Source organism: Uloborus diversus, chromosome 6 (assembly GCF_026930045.1).
Source record: "Uloborus diversus isolate 005 chromosome 6, Udiv.v.3.1, whole genome shotgun sequence".
NCBI lineage: Eukaryota > Metazoa > Arthropoda > Arachnida > Araneae > Uloboridae > Uloborus > Uloborus diversus.
Genome location: NC_072736.1, coordinates 126,876,966 through 126,895,458, shown reverse-complemented (window position 1 = coordinate 126,895,458; position 18,493 = coordinate 126,876,966). Strand labels below are relative to the sequence as shown.

The window sequence follows — 18,493 nt, the reverse complement described above, 5'->3', positions numbered from 1 at the left end:
TTCCAATTAATAAGTCATATTTTTTTGGTGACGGCCCTGCCTCCCTCCACCTGCAAGCTTTAGCCCATGCATAAAGAGGAGCTGAGGCTGTGTTTTGCGAATTTGCGTTATTCTAAGCACATGCGCGCAAAATTTACATTTTGCTGTTAGTAGACAGGCTTGAAATCAGGGTTGGGTTTTGGACTGTCCAAAACTGGTTTAGGACAGGACAGGTGGTTTTTACCGTCTAAAACTGTCTAAAATTGTCCAAAAGTGTCCAAAACTGTCTTAAACTGTCCAAAACTATGCTAAAGCTAAAGGGGTGTAATCTAATCAATTCGTATTTACTGCAATGTTTGTAATGCATAAATACTGACATTATTGAGGCTTAATTAATGAGTATTTTATAATATTCTCTCCATTATTTGTCATTAAAAAAATATTTTATTTAAAAAATTGGCAATAATATTACTAAAAACTTCCTTATATGTAACAGTTGGTAGAGTTATGAGAGGAAATTCAAAACACTACCAAGACAACTAATTTCAGTTCCATTTATAACTCAAAGGAATGTTCTTAAATATGCAATATTTTGGTGCCAAAAAAAAGGGTTTATTTTTTAAATGGTTTTTTGAAAATAAATTTTACATGATGTTTTAACGAAAATTGTTTTTCAAATCATAGATTACAGAACAAGAAATCAATGATTAAACACTTCTATAACTTGTGCTATTCTTTTCTTTGTTCATATTTTTAATATAGTTACATTCTGTAACTACAAACAATCGTAATTTATTGCATGTAAGTCAATTATTGCACTATATTTTGAACACTTCTGCATACAAAATGAAATTTTTAATGAAGAATTTAATTCCTACGTAACTAGATTAAAATTCGCTGCATAAATAACTTACATATATATTTGTACTTGAATGTTCACATTGAATAAATATTAAATAGTCAAAAATAACGATTTTTACACATTTTTTTCTGCTTTTTATTGTTTTCTACAAAATATAGTTTCTCAAAAAATAGTTTTGGACGCTTTCGGACTCAAGGGTTTTGAACAGAATGGTAAAACCTTGCTAACCCTGCTTTCATTTGCACACATGCATAAACATAGGGACATTTGTTTACTATTATCAAAATAATAATAATAATAATAATAATAAACTAATGCATACAAATTGAAATTTTAATCAAGAATTCAACTTCTTATGTGACTAGATTAAAATCAGCTGCATAAAAAAATTCAATGTTCTCCATTGAATAAATGTTCAATATAAAACATTACTTTGATAAATTTTATTCTGTTTTTGATGTTTTCTCACAGAATACAATTTTTCTAAAAATATAGTTTTGGACACTTTCGGACAGTTTTGGACACAAGGGTTTTGGACAGGACGGTAAAAACCAGGGTTTTTACCGTGGTTTTTACCGTAGTGTCCAAAACCTTGCCAACCCTGCTCGAAATACTTAGCTGTTAGTAGACAGGCCCGAAACACTTTGCTGTTAGTTGATTGGCCAGAAGCATGATCGGCCCACCGGGCAAATGCCTGGTTGCCCACCGGCTGTATCCGCTACTGCCAGACTGTGTGGTAGGTAATTTAATACATTTGAATAGCAAAAAAAAAAAAAAAATGAATGTAAGAAATTTATACTTTTTTATTTTTATTTTGCTTTACTCGCTTTATTTCTGTAGAATGATCACTGTGGAAACTAACTGAAATTTAACGTCATCAGTTATGCTAAAATTTTAGTGTTTGGTAAACTTTTCTGCAGGGGTGCCCACAGGGGGGATTATGGCGCAAGTTGCGCCATCAAAATTTTTGGGGGGGATTTTTTTCCAGAAGTTTTTTTTTTCTTTAGAAAATGAATTTTTGAACTTTGGAATGAAAAAATGTTTTAACTCATTCAGCAAGAAATAGATGCATTAATAATACTTTTTTCACGTACTCTTCAGGACCATCGCCGTAGCACCCCCCCCCTCCCCTATTTTTTCAGAAGTGGGGCCGCAAATTTCATTTTAGCGATGCAACTAACGAAAAAAAAGAAAAACTCTTCGTTGTTTTTTAAAATTAAAATAGTTATTATAAATGAACAATCGAAATAATAGTGACAAAAAGTATTTTTGTAAAATTTGAATAGAAAATGTAATCTTAAAATACAATTTAGGAACATCCATGATTCTCTTTTATTAAGAGTATCTAAGTAAGGACCGCGGAAATGTAAGCTTCAAAAACTTTTACTAACGCAAAAAAAAAAAAATCTGTGCAGTACACTTGACTACGCCGCATAGTGGGTATGTCTGTCTAGTCGGAAAGTATGGGCTCGACTCAAAGTATTGTACATAGAGTAAAATTAGCAAAATGGGAGGGAGGACCGGTGACAAAACTAACATGGTGCACGCCTTGTCTCTCGGCGGCCCTGGTTATACAAAACCATGCTTCATATAGTTCTTCAGTTTAAAGAGAGAGACAGAGGGGAAAAACCATAAATAGGGCAGCTTCATTAGGGCAGCCCATAGGATAGGGGTCGCCGAAACATTCCCATATGTTTTTTTTTTCTTTTGAAGAAAAATGTTGTCCGGAAAATAATTGCTAAGTGGAGAAAAATGTATAGGTCGCCGAAATAAATTTGAAATAAAGTGAGAGAGAAACAGTTAAATGCAAAGAGAGAGATTCAAGGTATTATAATGAATACTCACACCAAAAATTCTAAATGTTTGAATGTAAAAATCGTAAGTAAATCAAAGCTTGATCAAGAGATGCAGGAGGCACATTTAAAATAAGATGAAGTGGAATAGAGACCTAAGGTATTGCTGAAAATTACCACTTCCGTTCAAAACGTTAAAAGTCCTTTTTCTAAGATCACAAATGTGTGTATTGCAGGTAAACAAAAATATTAGGCGGGAAATTGAAAACTTTATTATGGAAAATCCAAGCAAATAACCATGTTTGGCAAAGAAAAATTGGAAGAAAATATTACCACAATATGTTTATCAATAATTAATATTTACAATGAAGATAGGAGGGGCGTAGCCAAACTGAAAGGAAAAGTGGGGAACTCCAAACCCTTCTTTTTACGTCCCCAAAGCTGGGCTGGAAGTGAGTTTTTAAAACTTAGGCTTTAAAAAAATCCCGGGAAAACGTTCTCAAACCCCATCTCTTACCATAACGTCATTAAAGATGGCCTACACCTGAGTATTTAGGACTGCAATTTCGAAAAACCGTGAGAGTGCTTGCTCCCAACTTAACCTTCGAGAAACACACTCTCCATTAATCATTAATCATCATTCAAGGCCGAATAAATTTCGTCTTTTGGGCAGTAATGTTAAAAAAAACTCCCTTAGGTTTCTCACAACTGTCGTCCTCCAAATATTACCGAAGATCCTCAAAAATTTCATTGTTAAGGTTTCAATTCAGAAAATTTTTCGGAGGAGATCTCCAAAACCTTCTACAGTATTTAATATCGTCTACGATTGCGTTAATTGAATTTCAATTTTTTGAACATTTGACAGGGGAGGACACCGAATCTCTCCACCCATTAACATTACCTAAAATTTTTAAAACTGCGGTTTCAACAGATCGAAAATTTTTCGAGATAATGCCCCCACCCCCCTCTCTCCCTTCTTAAAATTTTAGATTAAAAAACATCTTAAATCTCGCTTTTAGTGCTTCAATCACGAAACATTTCCGATCGCGAGCCCTTCAACCCCCCCCCCCCCCCCCCTTCCCTTTCATCGATGGTTAGCTTAAATTACGTTTTCGGAGCTTTACTTATAAAAAAACTGGCAGTGCACTAAATTTTAACAAAAAAAGTCTACAATCTCGTTTCTAATGCTTCAAAATTTCAAAACATTTCGGAAGGGGGGGGGGGGGGGGCATCTCTCTTTTCCTTAATATCACCATAGATGGTCTAAAATTGCATTTTTTGAACTACAATTTTCAAATTTTTCCCGGGAATGAGCCCCCGGCCCCCCTTTACTTGTCATAATCAGAAATAATTCACAATTGGGAATGCGTCATTGAAGTTTACATTTTGAAAAATTATTGAACGATGACCCGATCTTCCTTCCTTAACATCACCATAGATTGTCTAAAACTGTTTTTCAAATAAGAATCTTGAAAATTCGAGGGGGGCAGCCCCCCGGACTCTCTCTTATGAACATAAATATAACATACGATTGTGTTGGGAGGAAAAAATATCGGGAGAGGCTATCCTGGACCTCTTCTCCCCTTCCTCCCAAACTTAAAATATAGTCTAAAACTGCGTTTTTATGTCTTCAATTTCAAAATAATGCAAGAAGGTAGCGCTTCGACACCCCCCAATTCTGACTGAATATTATTCTTACGATTAAATTTTTATTGCTAGCACTAAAAGGTCTAGTAATATGACTATATCTGCTAAACCAGAAGCCAAATCATCTCTCTCTGCGTATTGGAAAATGCGTTGGAAACAAGGGGCCGCCAAAATCGTATCCCCCCTCCAGTTTTTTTTTGACTAGCGACGGCTCTGGTACTCTTTCCAAAATTTAATGACCGTGTCTCTTTTTCAATGAGGGGAACATCACAGACGATATGGAGTTGGTGTCCGTTTCAAAACTGAATCAGACAATTTGATTCCTTTTCAGTTTTTCATAAATTTTCTGGAAGAAGCACAATTTTGCATGATGAATACGTGTGACAGTGATGAGAGGGAGAATGGTCTAAAATGTTTTATTGTTTGTAATAATTCTAACCAGTATGCTCTAGTCTTTCATTGATTCATTTAACAATTGTTATGAACTAGTTTTGAAGTTTGCGGAAAACACATTTTTTCTCCCTCCAATCGACAATTAATATATTTTCTTGATTAACTAGCTTAAGCTTATGAAGAATTTTTCACACACACATTTCACTTTTACTCCCATCTTCTCTACCATTTTTAAACTGACTGTTTCAATTTATCATTAGATGATTTTTATTAAAACTTTCAGTGATGTTGGTTTTTGTTGATAGAAGTAGAACAGTCTGCTCCTAAGGTGTTTAAATTATTTTTCGTAATTCATATTTACTTTCTTCTATATCTAATACGTGTAGAAGGATATTGGATTTGTTAAAACTCTCGAGCTCTGGTTTTCGATGTGTGCTCAATATCTGAATCCATTTTTGAGGATTTCCGAAAAATATCTGTCACGGTGTGTGTGATCCATTTTTTTTGGCTATGCGACTTCAATTTTGGAAAACTGTAACAGCCCGTACTGTAATGCCAGAATAACAACCTCTTTATCATCAGTCATCTAAAACTGAGTTTTTAGTACTGCAATTTTGAAAAATTTATAGGAGAGAGCCCCTGATTCCCCCCTTTCTTTAATTCGATCAAACACTAGCCTAGAAATGCGTTTTTGGAGTATCAATTTCAAAAAATTGCCGGGGGGAATGGCACCGAAATGCTATTTCCACTAACATTATCAAGATTTATCAAAACTGCGTTTTTAAAGCTACAAGTTCGAAAATTTAAGTGGAGCACCCCTCTCCCGACCCCCCTCCCCCACTTTCATCAACATTATTGAAAAATCGTCTTAAAATTGATTTTCAGGGCTTCAATTTCGAGAAAATTTTGGCAGAGCTTCCGAAAACTTTTTTTTTCTTAACATCACAAAGGTCGGCTATGATTGCGATTTTAGAGCTTCAATTTCAGAAAACCGCTTTTCCCCCAACCATAGATACCGTTTTTAAGACTTTTAATTTTAAAAATTTCCCTGGGGCAAGCCCTAGGATATCTTCTTTCCTTAACATTACCACAGATAGTCTAAAACTGCGTTCTTAGAACTAAAACTTCAAAACAAAGGAGAGCCTTCCTTAACACAACGTTGACTATCTACAGTTGCGCTTTTAAAGTTTCAATATTGGAAAATTACTGGGAAGGGAACACCAAACCATGTATCCCCTAACATCACCAGAGATCGTCTAAAACTGTAGTTTTAAAACTACAATTTCGAAAATTTTGCGGGGGAGAAACCCCCGGACCCCCTATCAAAGTGGCAATAAATTTCCGTTTCAAGATTCATATTGTATACAGCTAGTAATGACTCCATCCTAAGCCAGCAAGTTGAATCCACTCTCCCTGTAACGATTCATACGTTTAAAAAAAAAAAAAAAAGTGTAGCAAAATTCAGGGGTACCTAAAATTTGTTTACACAAGGACTACGTTGTAAAATTTGGGAAGGCAATGTGGGTCACACAATCCAACAATATTTCAGTTTGTTAGCGCTCCCCCCCCCCCCCCCCCCGAATTTGACTAGAAATTACACACTCTTAAAAACTGTTATGTATCACCCCATTCGAAAGCGGGAAAATTTTTGGGGGGGAATTTGCGCCATTGAGCTTGGGGGGGATGGGCACCCCTGCTTTTCTGTCTGCATAAAAAATATGAGAAACAATAAATGATAAAAAGTTTATATTAGTTATTTTACTAATAAATTATACTAATGCATAACATATTATAACATAATTAATAATTTTAAACTTATTTTAAAGAAAACCCAACCGAGTTTGCCAATAATGAATTAAATAAATAACCTGTATCATGCAAGCATTTTTATACTGCAATTATTTTATTTTACTCAATTGACAGTTTGATCCTTAAAAATTGTACACCTACACTTAATTTAAATTGTATTAATTCCAAAAATGTACATGAAAAATTTCTAGATATTCAAAAAAAAAAAAAAAAAACTAAAACATAATATAATAAATATTATGTTTTAGTTTTTTTTTTTTTTTTTAGCTAATTTTTAGTTTGGTAATTAGATGTGCTTGTAGTTATTATTATAAACATCAATTCGACTAGAAAGAACATGTCTTTACTATTCTAATTGATGTTTAATCTTATATCTTTAAACGAGCAATTCTTGTGGGTATGTATATATTTCATATCTCGGAAACGGCTCTAACGATTTGGATGAAATTTCGGATTTAATTGTAGTTTAGCATTCTAAGTTCATCTACATCAGTGTTTTTTCTGTAAAAACGCGATTTTTTACAAAAAAGAGTTTTTTAATATAAAGTCTAATTGAGTTCAGCCCTGAAAAAAATTGTGAATTGACACATCAGGCAGACGATTTGCAACCATAACAATAAAAATTTGTCCCTTCTCGCTTTAAAATTTTAAACTTGCTTAGGGTTGCCAGGTTTGGCTGATATTAGCCACTTTGGCTAATTTCAATCGCACTTGGCTAAAAACAAATTCAAAAGCATTATGTAAGTCGATGTAAAGCTTTTTTTTTAAGCAAAACTACTGCTTGACCATCTTATTTTATTTTATTTATTTATCTTTTTTTTAAACATTTCAAATAATTTTATATGTTTTTTAAATCACGCATCTAAATTTTATTCCGAAAAAAATGTCTTGAGACTATTTATATTTTGTTAAGACTGTTGTTGTTATAATTTGTTGGTGTGGTTTGTGGATTATCAGTTTTTATGGACAGCATGCTGTATGTAGCATTTTCTGGTGTAAAGTGACCAACTACACTAAAAGTACTTATTCCAAGTGAAAATCTCAATTGGGATCAAATCGTGAATCGCAACATAGTATGGAAGGAAGTATTGGGTTAAAACCGATTTAACCATTTTAAAATTGGCTCCAAGTTCAAAATCTTAAATTATGACAGGAAAATTGTATAGTGGAAACAAAAATGTAACAGATAGTTTAAAGCAAAATGTTGATTTAATTGCATTCAGAATCTTTGCTTGGTACTTTAATGTTATAAGATGGTCGCGGCGAAATTTTCAATCCTAGCAATGTTTTCATATTTATTTTCGCAATGTTTGGTCTTAGAAACAACTTTTTCTGGCAATACCGTGCGTTAAATATGTATACGAAACCAGCTCAGAGCTTCCCTATGTGGATGACTGTGGGGGAGAGGAGGCCTATATTCAGTAGTAGACTTCTTATAGCTGAAATGATTATAATGCTGATGAAGTGATTACATGTATATCTCTCGGTTTTTCGGAAGCATACTCAACGACTGGCAAGAATCTTAATATTTCGTTAACGTGATGCGTTTCAAGTATATTTAAAAAGTATCGAACCTTAGAAAAACACGAGTTGACAAAAAAAAACTTTTCAAGCCGAGCGAGGCTCGGTCATCCAGGTACTATTATTTATTTGCAATAAAGAATTAGAAATATTTGATTTTTTGGTAATACCACTGCAATTTAAAATTGATGTTAATTTTTAAAAATTGCAAGAATGCTATGAAAGTAAGAATATTGAAACATATAGAGTGATAACATAATATTATACATTTATTGAAAGGCTGAAGCTGAATATGTACAGTAGAAGAAGCTTCAGCCATCAATTAGCTGAAGCTTCGGTATTCAGCACTTCGGCCAAACTGAGCTTCGTGCCATCATTAATTGTCACACTTCTTTCTAGCTCATTCAACCTCATTGTCACAAACGGCCACAATTTTCCATGCCACCTCTAATCCACTCTAGGCATGACATTTGTGGATGGTTCTGTAACAGAAACGGTTATTACTATTCATTCAGAAAGTCTATGAAAGAGAGTTCAGTAGGCGAACTCATCTAGCAGATGAAATCGCTTTCACAGATCTTTCAAGGAAAAACCGTTTGTGTTACCAAGTGAACTAAGGCTGAGTGAAGTAAATCAGAACAAGATTAGGATAACTGGCATGAAAATCAGTCTTTTCTTTGGCCATTCCACCCTCCTCCTGCCCTAAACAGGCCTTACATTGATATATACTAGTGTTGCAGACAAATTAGCATATCCTTTTCTAATCCTTCAAACAGATTAATTGTTCTTTTTTGCACCATTATGCGTGTAGAATATATATTTTACTAGACAGTTTCAGTTCTGGTTTTAATGGGAAATCATTTAAAAGAAAAAAAGAGTTTTTAGGCAATAAGAAAGTTTTGCTTCTTAAACTGCCAACTTAAAAAAATAGTTTACCTTAAAAAGTGGCTTCTAAATTTCTTTTAATCTAATATCTATTTACTTTAAAGTGGTTGTGAAAAGTCTTCAATCTGTTAACTATGAAAAAGGGACAATTAAAGTATTTGAGTCTATCAGCCACTGCTGATTAATCAAATTTCTATATTTTTACCTTTACTTAACTATTGATAGGATTATATTTCAAACTCGAGGTCTCAGTTTTTCATTAATTTGCAGGCTTCAAAATTAAATTCTCAAAAACTGGATTGCGGATGGTTTACTTGTGCTTTAAGATTTATGAACAACAGGCCGAGGACTGCTGATGGCCTTTGAAAAAAGTGAGAAAGGTGACAAATTTGAAAACAAAGGTGACTAAAAGGTGACAAAAAAGTAACTAAAAGGTGACAAAAAGCAATTTGTTAAGAACTCAAAAAACAGAAAAGGATTATTTACTGACTTGATACCCTTTTTACTGACTTTTACCAAAATAGCCTATATGCTTTTTGTAAAGATTTCTACAGTTTTACTTTCAATAGATGTTTTAATTTTTTCCATTTTCTTAGTTTCTTCTTCACAATCCTTTCTTTTTTGCTCTTCTTTTTGCTTGTTTCAATTCCAAATCCTTTTTCCTTTCACATTCCTCCATGTATGTTGTGTAATTTGCATGTGCTTGTCGTGCACATTTAATCATTTCTGTACCAATTGATAAAGAAAGCAAATGAGGATATTCTTTTACAGCGTCTTTAACTATAAGTATGCTGTTTAAAAATCTTTCAGTCCTTGCTGTCTTATTTTCACCAAAAAGGTGCTTTGAAATGGAAAATAGTCTTTCAATGTCAGCATTACCATGTGATAATGCAAGTGAAGCTTTTATCACCTTAGAAAAATTAGGAAACTTTAGATCATTGGAAGTTGAGTCCTTTTTTGAAATGTGCTGCTGCCAGTTGATATCAATGGTTTTGTTTTTTGAAATGTGCTGCTGCCAGTTGATATCAATGGTTTTGTTTTCGGATGCTTCATCATCTTTTTCCAGCTGCAAAAGTTTCCATTCATCTTGCAACCTATCGAGTGGAACATTAAAAGGCATGATTTTGACAACCTTTATCAAATCCTTACAGCTTCTAGGTTTACTTCTCTCTTTTGGATCCAAAAATTTTAAACTTTTCAGTAACCCGCTTGATATGCAACTTTTTTCTATTACATACTTGCATGAAGTCACACAATGCTTTTTAACAGCTCTTAAAAACATAACCTTTTCATTTTCTTTCAGTTTTGACAGTTCATCTGTCACCTCTCCACTAACAACGAGATCTTCAAGAGGTAGTCTGTTACCAACTGCAAACAGTTCATCCGTGTCCAGGGCCGGATTTAGGGGAGGGCAGGCGGGGCTACTGCCCCGGGGTCTCCACAACAAAGGGACCCCCACAATAAAATTTTTACAAAATATCCTAACTTTCACGGGTCAGGGGATGTATTTACTATTAAAGTGCTGATCGAAAATATTGGATATATACATATATATCAAAATATTTGGGTATATATCAAAGTATCGGATATTTTCGAAAATATGATGATCTTTTCGAACCCTGATTAGGGGCCTCCACTCCTTCGTTGCCCTGGGGCCTCCATAGTTCCAAATCCGGACCTGTCCGTGTCTACGTTTGAAAAATCAACTTTCTTTATGACAGAGGCTTTTATAACCCGAGCCATAAAAGTCTGAACAATGGTCTCTATTTCTTGGTACAATTTATGTATCATAGGCACTTGGCATTGAAAGCGTTTCGTGAACTGCATAAACAAATCAGCAGATGAAAAGACAAAATGCAGCTCAGCTTTTATAGAAGGTCTCTTTAAAACATTTGCAACAGCTTTATATTACCTGCATTGCATAGCTGAATTCTTTTTTAAAGGCACATGTTTAAAAAAATAATACTGAAGAGCATCCCACTGTTCCAGTAGTCTGTCTGCTGCAGGTCCAAGGGTAAGCCAATGGGTAGTTGTGTGTTTTAGGAACTTGTGATGAGGTGTATTTAGTTGAGCTTGCACTTCTTCAAAGTCCTCCTAACGGGAAGGCCAACCATCAAAATAGCTATAAGTACTAAGAAGTTCAGATGCATCTTCACCTAAATACTGCAATGCTTTGACATCCGCATTATGCATTGTATGAATACTGCAAGTACCAATATTTATTAGGCTTTTTTCTCATGTCTCAAGGATAATAGTGTCAAACAACCTAAAAACCTTTTTATTAACATAAGGACCATCCAAAGGAAAGCATGAGACATTTATTCATGGATAATTACTCTCGGTAAGTGCTTCACATAGCTTCTCAATCAAAATTTCACCAACTGCCCTGCCCAAGAAGAAAGGTTTGAGATGCCTTGTTGTGATGCAACATTGTCTTTCAGACCAATATTTTACTGTTCGTTGCAGTTCTTTTTTGTCTTTGACATTGGTAGTTTCATCAAAGCTCAAAGTATAATAGGATAAACATGCTTCTTTTAACATACATTCCCGAAAATAAGGAGCAAGTCCATCTGTAGAAGGGATAGAAAGACTGGTTCTGCTCATAGGGTGCAATTGCAAGCGATAAAAAAAATTTCCTGACTTCCCGGTAGCATAGCTATTTTTCTTAAACAACAAGGTGGGGGGGGGGGCATATTTAAGGCTATGTTTTTATTAATTTCACTGTTAAAGCTATCATTCAGATACTTTTCAAAGATTTAATTATTTTTTAAAAAAATCCTAAGACGCATTTCAAGAAAGGTGAGAAAGGTGACAAAAGTTGCAAAAGGTGACTAAAAGTAACCAAATTTTCAAAAGGTGACAAAAGGTGAGAAAGGTGACTGACTCCTCGGCCTGGAACAAGAATGAAGTGTTTCCCTTAAAAAATAGTTTCATTGCTGGAAACGCATATTCATAATCATTGCAACAATTTGTATGAATGATAAAATATATCCATAGCACTTGGTTTCTAAATCTTAACTGACAGTGTTCAAACAGAAATGTGTAGCCTGGGAAAAAGAACTTTATGTAAATCATCCAGGTGGCATAGCAATTCTTTTTTCAAGTATACACAAACTCTGAAATGTGTTCAACTAACAATGTGATACCTGATTAGTTGCCCCTTTAATAGGACTAAGTATCATCTGTAATGCTACCAGCTCAGAGAGGTACTTTTATTTTAGTTATGTATTTTAGACCAATAAATGTTTTTCTTTTACTCTGTTAGTATCTTACTGAACCACTCTGCTATCACCAGAAAAAAAAAATCAAACACAATCAAGTGTATTTTTACTTCAAAACATATTAAATTCAAATTTTTTTATAAAATTTCATGAAACAAGCATTTATACACTCCTTAAAAACTAAAAAAAAAAAAACCCTGAACAGATGTTGTTCCATAAATGAAATAACATTCAACTGAAAAGGTTCAACATTGAAAAAGTACCAAAGACAAAATATAACAAGAAACATGAGGCTGAGATAGTCAGACAGAACTATTAACTATACTTGGGGCAAACCTAACCTGACAACCTTTGTATGCTGTGATTAGGATCTGTGTGGCCTTCACATTGCTGCCAGGTTAGGTTTGCCCTAACTATGGGTTTAAGTAGGCCATTGGCACCATGATAAATCAGGAAACACTTACAGATCATTATATAAAATGGCAAGTTCATTTCCTGTATTGCATAAGAAAGCACTATTTCTTCCTGGATGATCAACATCATGAACAGCTGCAGCAATGAGAGATATTATCTCATCCATTGGTTCAAATATGGCCTGCAGAGAAAAAGTAAGTAAAATTAAGTTGAAAAGAATCTTTAGTGCATGGAACCAATAGCAATTCAAGTTATAAAATAAAATGCTATAAATGAAAACAGGAACTTAGTATGGATATAAAACATATGACACTGAAATGCTAACAAGAAAAAAATCTAAAATAGCAATTTTCAAGTGTTAATGTATTGAAATTTTACTAGAAAAAAAATTGCCTTGCATTTTGCATAATTAAATTACTGGCTTCTGATTGCACTTTTTAGCATCAGACATCAAAATTGCTTTAACTTTTTTCCTCTTCAACTTTTATCAATTTTTGTGCAGTGCTTAAATTTCTGGTAATATAGCATTGTAAACTTTTTGTTGGATAAGATTAGAACTTGACAAGTTCAAAAAGGGATTTACAGGGAAAAAACACCAGTTAATTTCAAAATCTTTCTGTGAAGTTGAATAAGAAACTAAAAATCAAAGTGCATACAGCAAGTCAACCAGAAAACTCTTTTGCTCAAATAAATTTCTGAATGTAATTACATTTTTGATCTACTATTGCTTATTAGGTCTGTACAATTATCTAAAACTTATGAAAATTTTCATAAGTGACATACCAGGGTTAAGCAAGGATTTTCCCCCTAATTTTGACATTCTGAGCCTAAAAGGTTGATCATCCCTAGTTTAGTACATTGGCAAAAAAAAAGAAAAAGATACATAAGTATAAAAGTGTAAATTGCTACATGAAAGCATACTTTAATTTTTAAAACCACTGTAAAAATGTACTAGCACATCAAGAAACAGCATTGGGAGAAATTTTGCTCATCTCAATTCTCCACTTGCTTAATAACAAGCAATAATATTTTTACTATTATATTTCACCATTATATTTTCCTTTACTTTTCTTAGCGATTTTAAACCAAAAATTCACTAAAACATTTGCATAGAGCATGAACAACTTTAAGAAACTTACCTGTTCCTCATGAAAAAAAGTCATGAAAGTTCACTAGGCCTATTACGGTAGTAAAAACTTGCTTTTTAAACATCTGTTTCTACCCTGAAAACATTAAAACTCCCAGAAAAGCAACTTACCGAGATAAAACATGAGCAAAAAATTTCAAATGATTAAAAAGAAAAATATTAGGTGGTTTTCTTAAAATTTACCCCAGATTTTACAAGCAATAGTATACTGTTATGAAAAGCAAAGTAAAATTTTATTTTACAAATCAATACTACATTATAAAACAATACGAAGTCTGTTCAAAAAGTTCAATGACTGTTTGCTTTTTCATGATCTATTTTAAATAGGTATGACTTATTCAATGTAATGTCCTTCAAAGTACTGTTGCAAATACCAGTGTGAAAAAAGTTGCAGTTTTTTTTTTTTTTTTTCAGTAGCTGCATTCAGCTCTGTTATGGTTATCACAATTTGGTGATTCCTAACAAGGGTGCAATTGAAGTTTCTGAACACTAATTTGAAATTCTATTGGAACTCTGGCTATAGGGAGGAAACTTGGAGATTTTTACTTTTCCTACTGTTATTTTATTTGCAGAAAACACCATTTAAATGCGATTTCCACAAATTGATAAAAGTTTCAGCTTGGAGTTTTCTTTCATGGTTCATCAATAATTTCAAATATCTTCTCCATTCATGGGTCTCTTTGCTCATGCTCCAAATTCATCGTCAACAGCACAATCAATAACATCTTGAAAAATCATGACATGTTGTTCCTTCTGGTGTTGTCCTCGAGTAGTGAATAAACTTCATAGCAACCTGTCTCATCTCTAAAGTTTTGATCAAAATATCAGGACATCAACCCACAGAGATGAACTACTCCTTTTATACTGTTAGCTCTCAATTAGCACAAATTGGGGACCACACCTGATCAACATGATCATCTGATTAGCATCAGTTTATGTTAACTGCCTTCCACTTTGACAATCCTGTTCAATTGAGTTCCAACATTCTATGGAAATACAAATATCATTTGAAACACCGACTCCCGCTTATTACACTTGCCCCAAAAGACGTTAGCTACATTTCAAAAGTTTTTGATGCTGTTTTACCAAGTTTGAAAGAGAATGTCACACAACATTGCTGCCTCTTGGTATTGATCATGCTGGAAAACTGCAGAGAGTGAAACAAACTTTGAGTGATACAGACAGAACAAGAGAAATCAACAAGTGGAAAAGGGGAGATTACTCTCTTAACACCTAGACCATTTTTTTTTCAAGTAGGTATGCATCTATCAGTTATCAGAAGTGTGCATCAACCGAGTTCTGACTGGCAATACATTTTCTGTGATATACTGAACCTCCATGTATGTGAATGCTCCACAAGCTACATTGATTAACTACGAAAATGTTAGAATTACTGCCAGATTGTGTGTAAGAACAGCACAGGAGGCTTATGTGTTCCTGTGCAAGTGAATGGGTTCACTGTAATATACAAGTCATGTAATTTAAATATTTCTCTAATTTTAATAATTTGTGGAATTCAAAGTAAACATAAGTTTCTTATTATACAAATCCCCCCCCCCAAATACACAGACTCATCATCTTCACTAGGTCAAAGTCATGGGATGAAAAGTGAGTGACAATCCTAGCATTACCAGATGTTTCTTTGAAAAAAGAGCCTTGCTAAAAAACATAAAACAGCAGATCAGATATGAATAAAACCAGAAGGACACATTGTACGTCTGGTAGTCAGGACATATACATGTGAATCCCATGTGATAAGGCAGGGGTACCCAATAGGGGGCGTCCATGGTGCAGACAGTAACATTAAAATTTTTTTTGGGGGGGGGATTTGACAGGGTTTTTGATCTCCTTTTTTTGGGGGGGGGGGGTCTTGTTCTGATGGGGGTGGCATCATCCTTTAGGGGGGGCACTCTTGGATAAGGGGTTAATAATACCAGAATTATTTTGAACTAGTAAGAACTTCAACAATGTAAAGGGTCCTGGAACTTTTTGAACAGACTACATTTTTTTTTCGTAATAAGAAATCAAGGTACTTTTAGTCTAGGCTTTTGTAGAAAATAGGCAGTTGCCTGCAGGACATCTGCAGCATGTGTAGAATTATGATATGGATTTGGATGATAGTTGGACTCTATCAATGACAACCAATTTCGAAAAATATTTTCATCACAGTTCAGGAGACTATAAGCATTGAATTTATTGAAAATGGCCATTCCAGTCCATATAAGTGGCCTGCAAAATTAACTACAATAAGTTTATGAAATAAGATAGAGCACATTATTATTTCAAGCTTTCAAAGCAAAATTGAAGATTCAACATAATAAGAGATATGAAATTTTCCAAGTATATTTCATAAATGCACAATTAGGGAAAAAAGGAAAGAAATAGAAAAAAAAAAGACAAACTTATCAAGAATTAATTTTCAAAATTCAGTTTAAAAGGGTGGTTCAGTATGATTATTTCAGGCCTCAATTTGAAATGTTTGAAGCGACAAGCATATTCACAAAGTTACTGAACATTTCTAAACAAGTAAAACATCACTACATGAAGTACACAGTAAAGGATTAGATTAGACTCAAGTTTGACATGAATATCAAGCACATGAATGAATGCAATATGAAAAGATATTACACAAATAAGAAGTGGTGGGGTGGCAAATGTTAGCTACATTCAATGCGCAATTTGTCCTATTTTCTTCTACTAATTTTAACCTTTTTCCAATCAGGACTGAAGATACAAAAATAGCCTGCCTTTACAAAGAATTATTGTGAAATGTATTTCCTTCAAAAGCATAGTGAAGTCGAAGGGGAAATCTGTGGTGGCCATCCGTCCCGATTTTTAAGGTCATATTCCATTTTTTGGACGTCATAGAATCATAAAAATAAAAAGTCATCAATACAATCCAATTCTACAAAAAGAAAAAAAAAGTTTCAGAGGCCATACTCCTTAAACCCACACCCTTTTTCTGATCCCCCACTTTTGTGATGCACCAGCCACCTATGCCCAGTATTAAGGACTTTCATGCAGCCTTAGAAGAACTTCCATAGTGGAAAGGGGGGAGGGAACATGGGATACATAAATGTCATCCCAGCCATAATGAATGGCTTATTAAGTCCCTTTCATGGTATCATTAAGTAGCATTCTACAATTATAAAATTCATTGCAAACACATTAGAAATAAGTAAGTCCACTTATGCAATGTACATTGTAAATAAATAGGAATATTTAACAACTTTTGAAAACAAATTGAGCCCAAACAAAAGCTATTGCCATTTTTAAAATATAATATATAAGTAAAATTACAAACACACAATTAGGATATTGGATTATCTTTGATGGTCAAAAACAAAATTAAGACAAAAAAAAATTTAGACAGAGTGTACAAATGCATCAAACTTATTTTAAAATTCTAAAGATAAAAACCTTTTCTCTGTCACTTTTTCTAGCTGGAAAATATCAAAATACCATTCATTAACATTTTCTAATATTTCCTTAATTTTCGGTGGGGCAGATTCTAGTGAAGGTAAATTTGAAGGAGTTGGTGGCTGCATTCCATGACTAGGGACACCTGAAAACATGATATAGCCAGCTGATTTATGTCAGAAAATGCACATGGAATTGTGTATAGAATAAAATATAAGTGCAGTTTCTCATTGAGATAAAAATTATTACCTCTAAATGCTTCGTGAGAAAACCTCCTTATCACTTGTTTATTGTTCTAAAAGCAAAGAAAAAAAAGATATCTATTCATGCTTTGAAAGAAGACTACAAAGAGAAAATACAGTTATAATACGTCCATCATGAGTTGGCACCTGTCAATCAAATGTGACATAGGCCAAAATACGCCCACTACCTTGAAAACGGTAGAGTTGAAAGGAAGGATCTGTACCATATTTACATGATTTGGGACATTTAATTTTTTTACAAACAAGTTTTATAAAAGAGGATTAAATTATCATCTGTAACATCTATTTTATTACATTACAATTTATTTGAATTGATATTCTAATGAATTTCTTGAACAGTAACACTTCACTTTTAAGGTATCATTTATGTACCTCAGAGCTAGAAGGACGTAAGTCACATTATGATAATTTTACAGGAGAGAGGAAAAACTTTTTTGCTAAGGATGGGACATGCACGCTTTTAACCCTGGTAAAAAAAAATTGAAAAGGATATTTTTTTTAAGAATTACGTTCACATGGCTTGATGCCGAATAGGCTTCTACGTACAATGCACTAAGAAACGGAAAATCGCAATTTTCGTACTTGCACCCTTCTGGTTCTGAGGTAGATTTTTTGATTGAAATTAGTTGAGGTTTATTCTTATTTTAATGAACAAGAAAGGTGTAGAATGAGTAGTGTTAAAAATGAATTGAATGAAAAAAAAAAGTGTATCTAGGATACATGTAGTGCTTTCTTATTATTGAAGTACTCAAGCTGCAGTACTCTGTATTCAATGGGCAAAAAAAGAAAAAAAATATTTTCTTTAAGATCTTTACAGCAACTCAATTTCCCCACTCTGTGCTTCATTATCTCTTCAATTAACACACTTTTATGAAAATGGACTCATTTGAAACAATGCATGGCCAAGTGCTAACTCTTGATGGTCGAACTATAAGGACCAGTTGACTAGAATACAGAAAATTTTATTATTTATTTTTCAGATTTATCATATTGAGTGACACACATCCTAGAATAACCATTATGAAAAAAAAACAAAAAAAAAAAAAAACAGATAACGGATGAATTTGTTTGGGAACACAGAAATTATCAAAGGGATGTTTTTACTTCCTTAATATATCCTTTAGATATTTCAGACATTT

The 18,493-nt window shown here is 33.6% G+C and overlaps 1 protein-coding gene across 1 annotated transcript in view; it reads right to left on the bottom strand.

Moving 5' to 3' along the window:
• LOC129224738 (high affinity cAMP-specific and IBMX-insensitive 3',5'-cyclic phosphodiesterase 8B-like) overlaps nt 1-18,493 on the bottom strand; it is a 209,831-nt gene that overhangs the window by 50,935 nt on the left and 140,403 nt on the right. Inside the window, exons 13-16 of the mRNA XM_054859286.1 lie at nt 17,341-17,386; nt 17,092-17,236; nt 15,705-15,900; nt 12,575-12,705 (exon numbers count right to left, since the gene is read on the bottom strand). Coding sequence (XP_054715261.1) covers nt 12,575-12,705; nt 15,705-15,900; nt 17,092-17,236; nt 17,341-17,386 — 518 coding nt within the window. The remainder of the gene's footprint in view (nt 1-12,574; nt 12,706-15,704; nt 15,901-17,091; nt 17,237-17,340; nt 17,387-18,493) is intronic.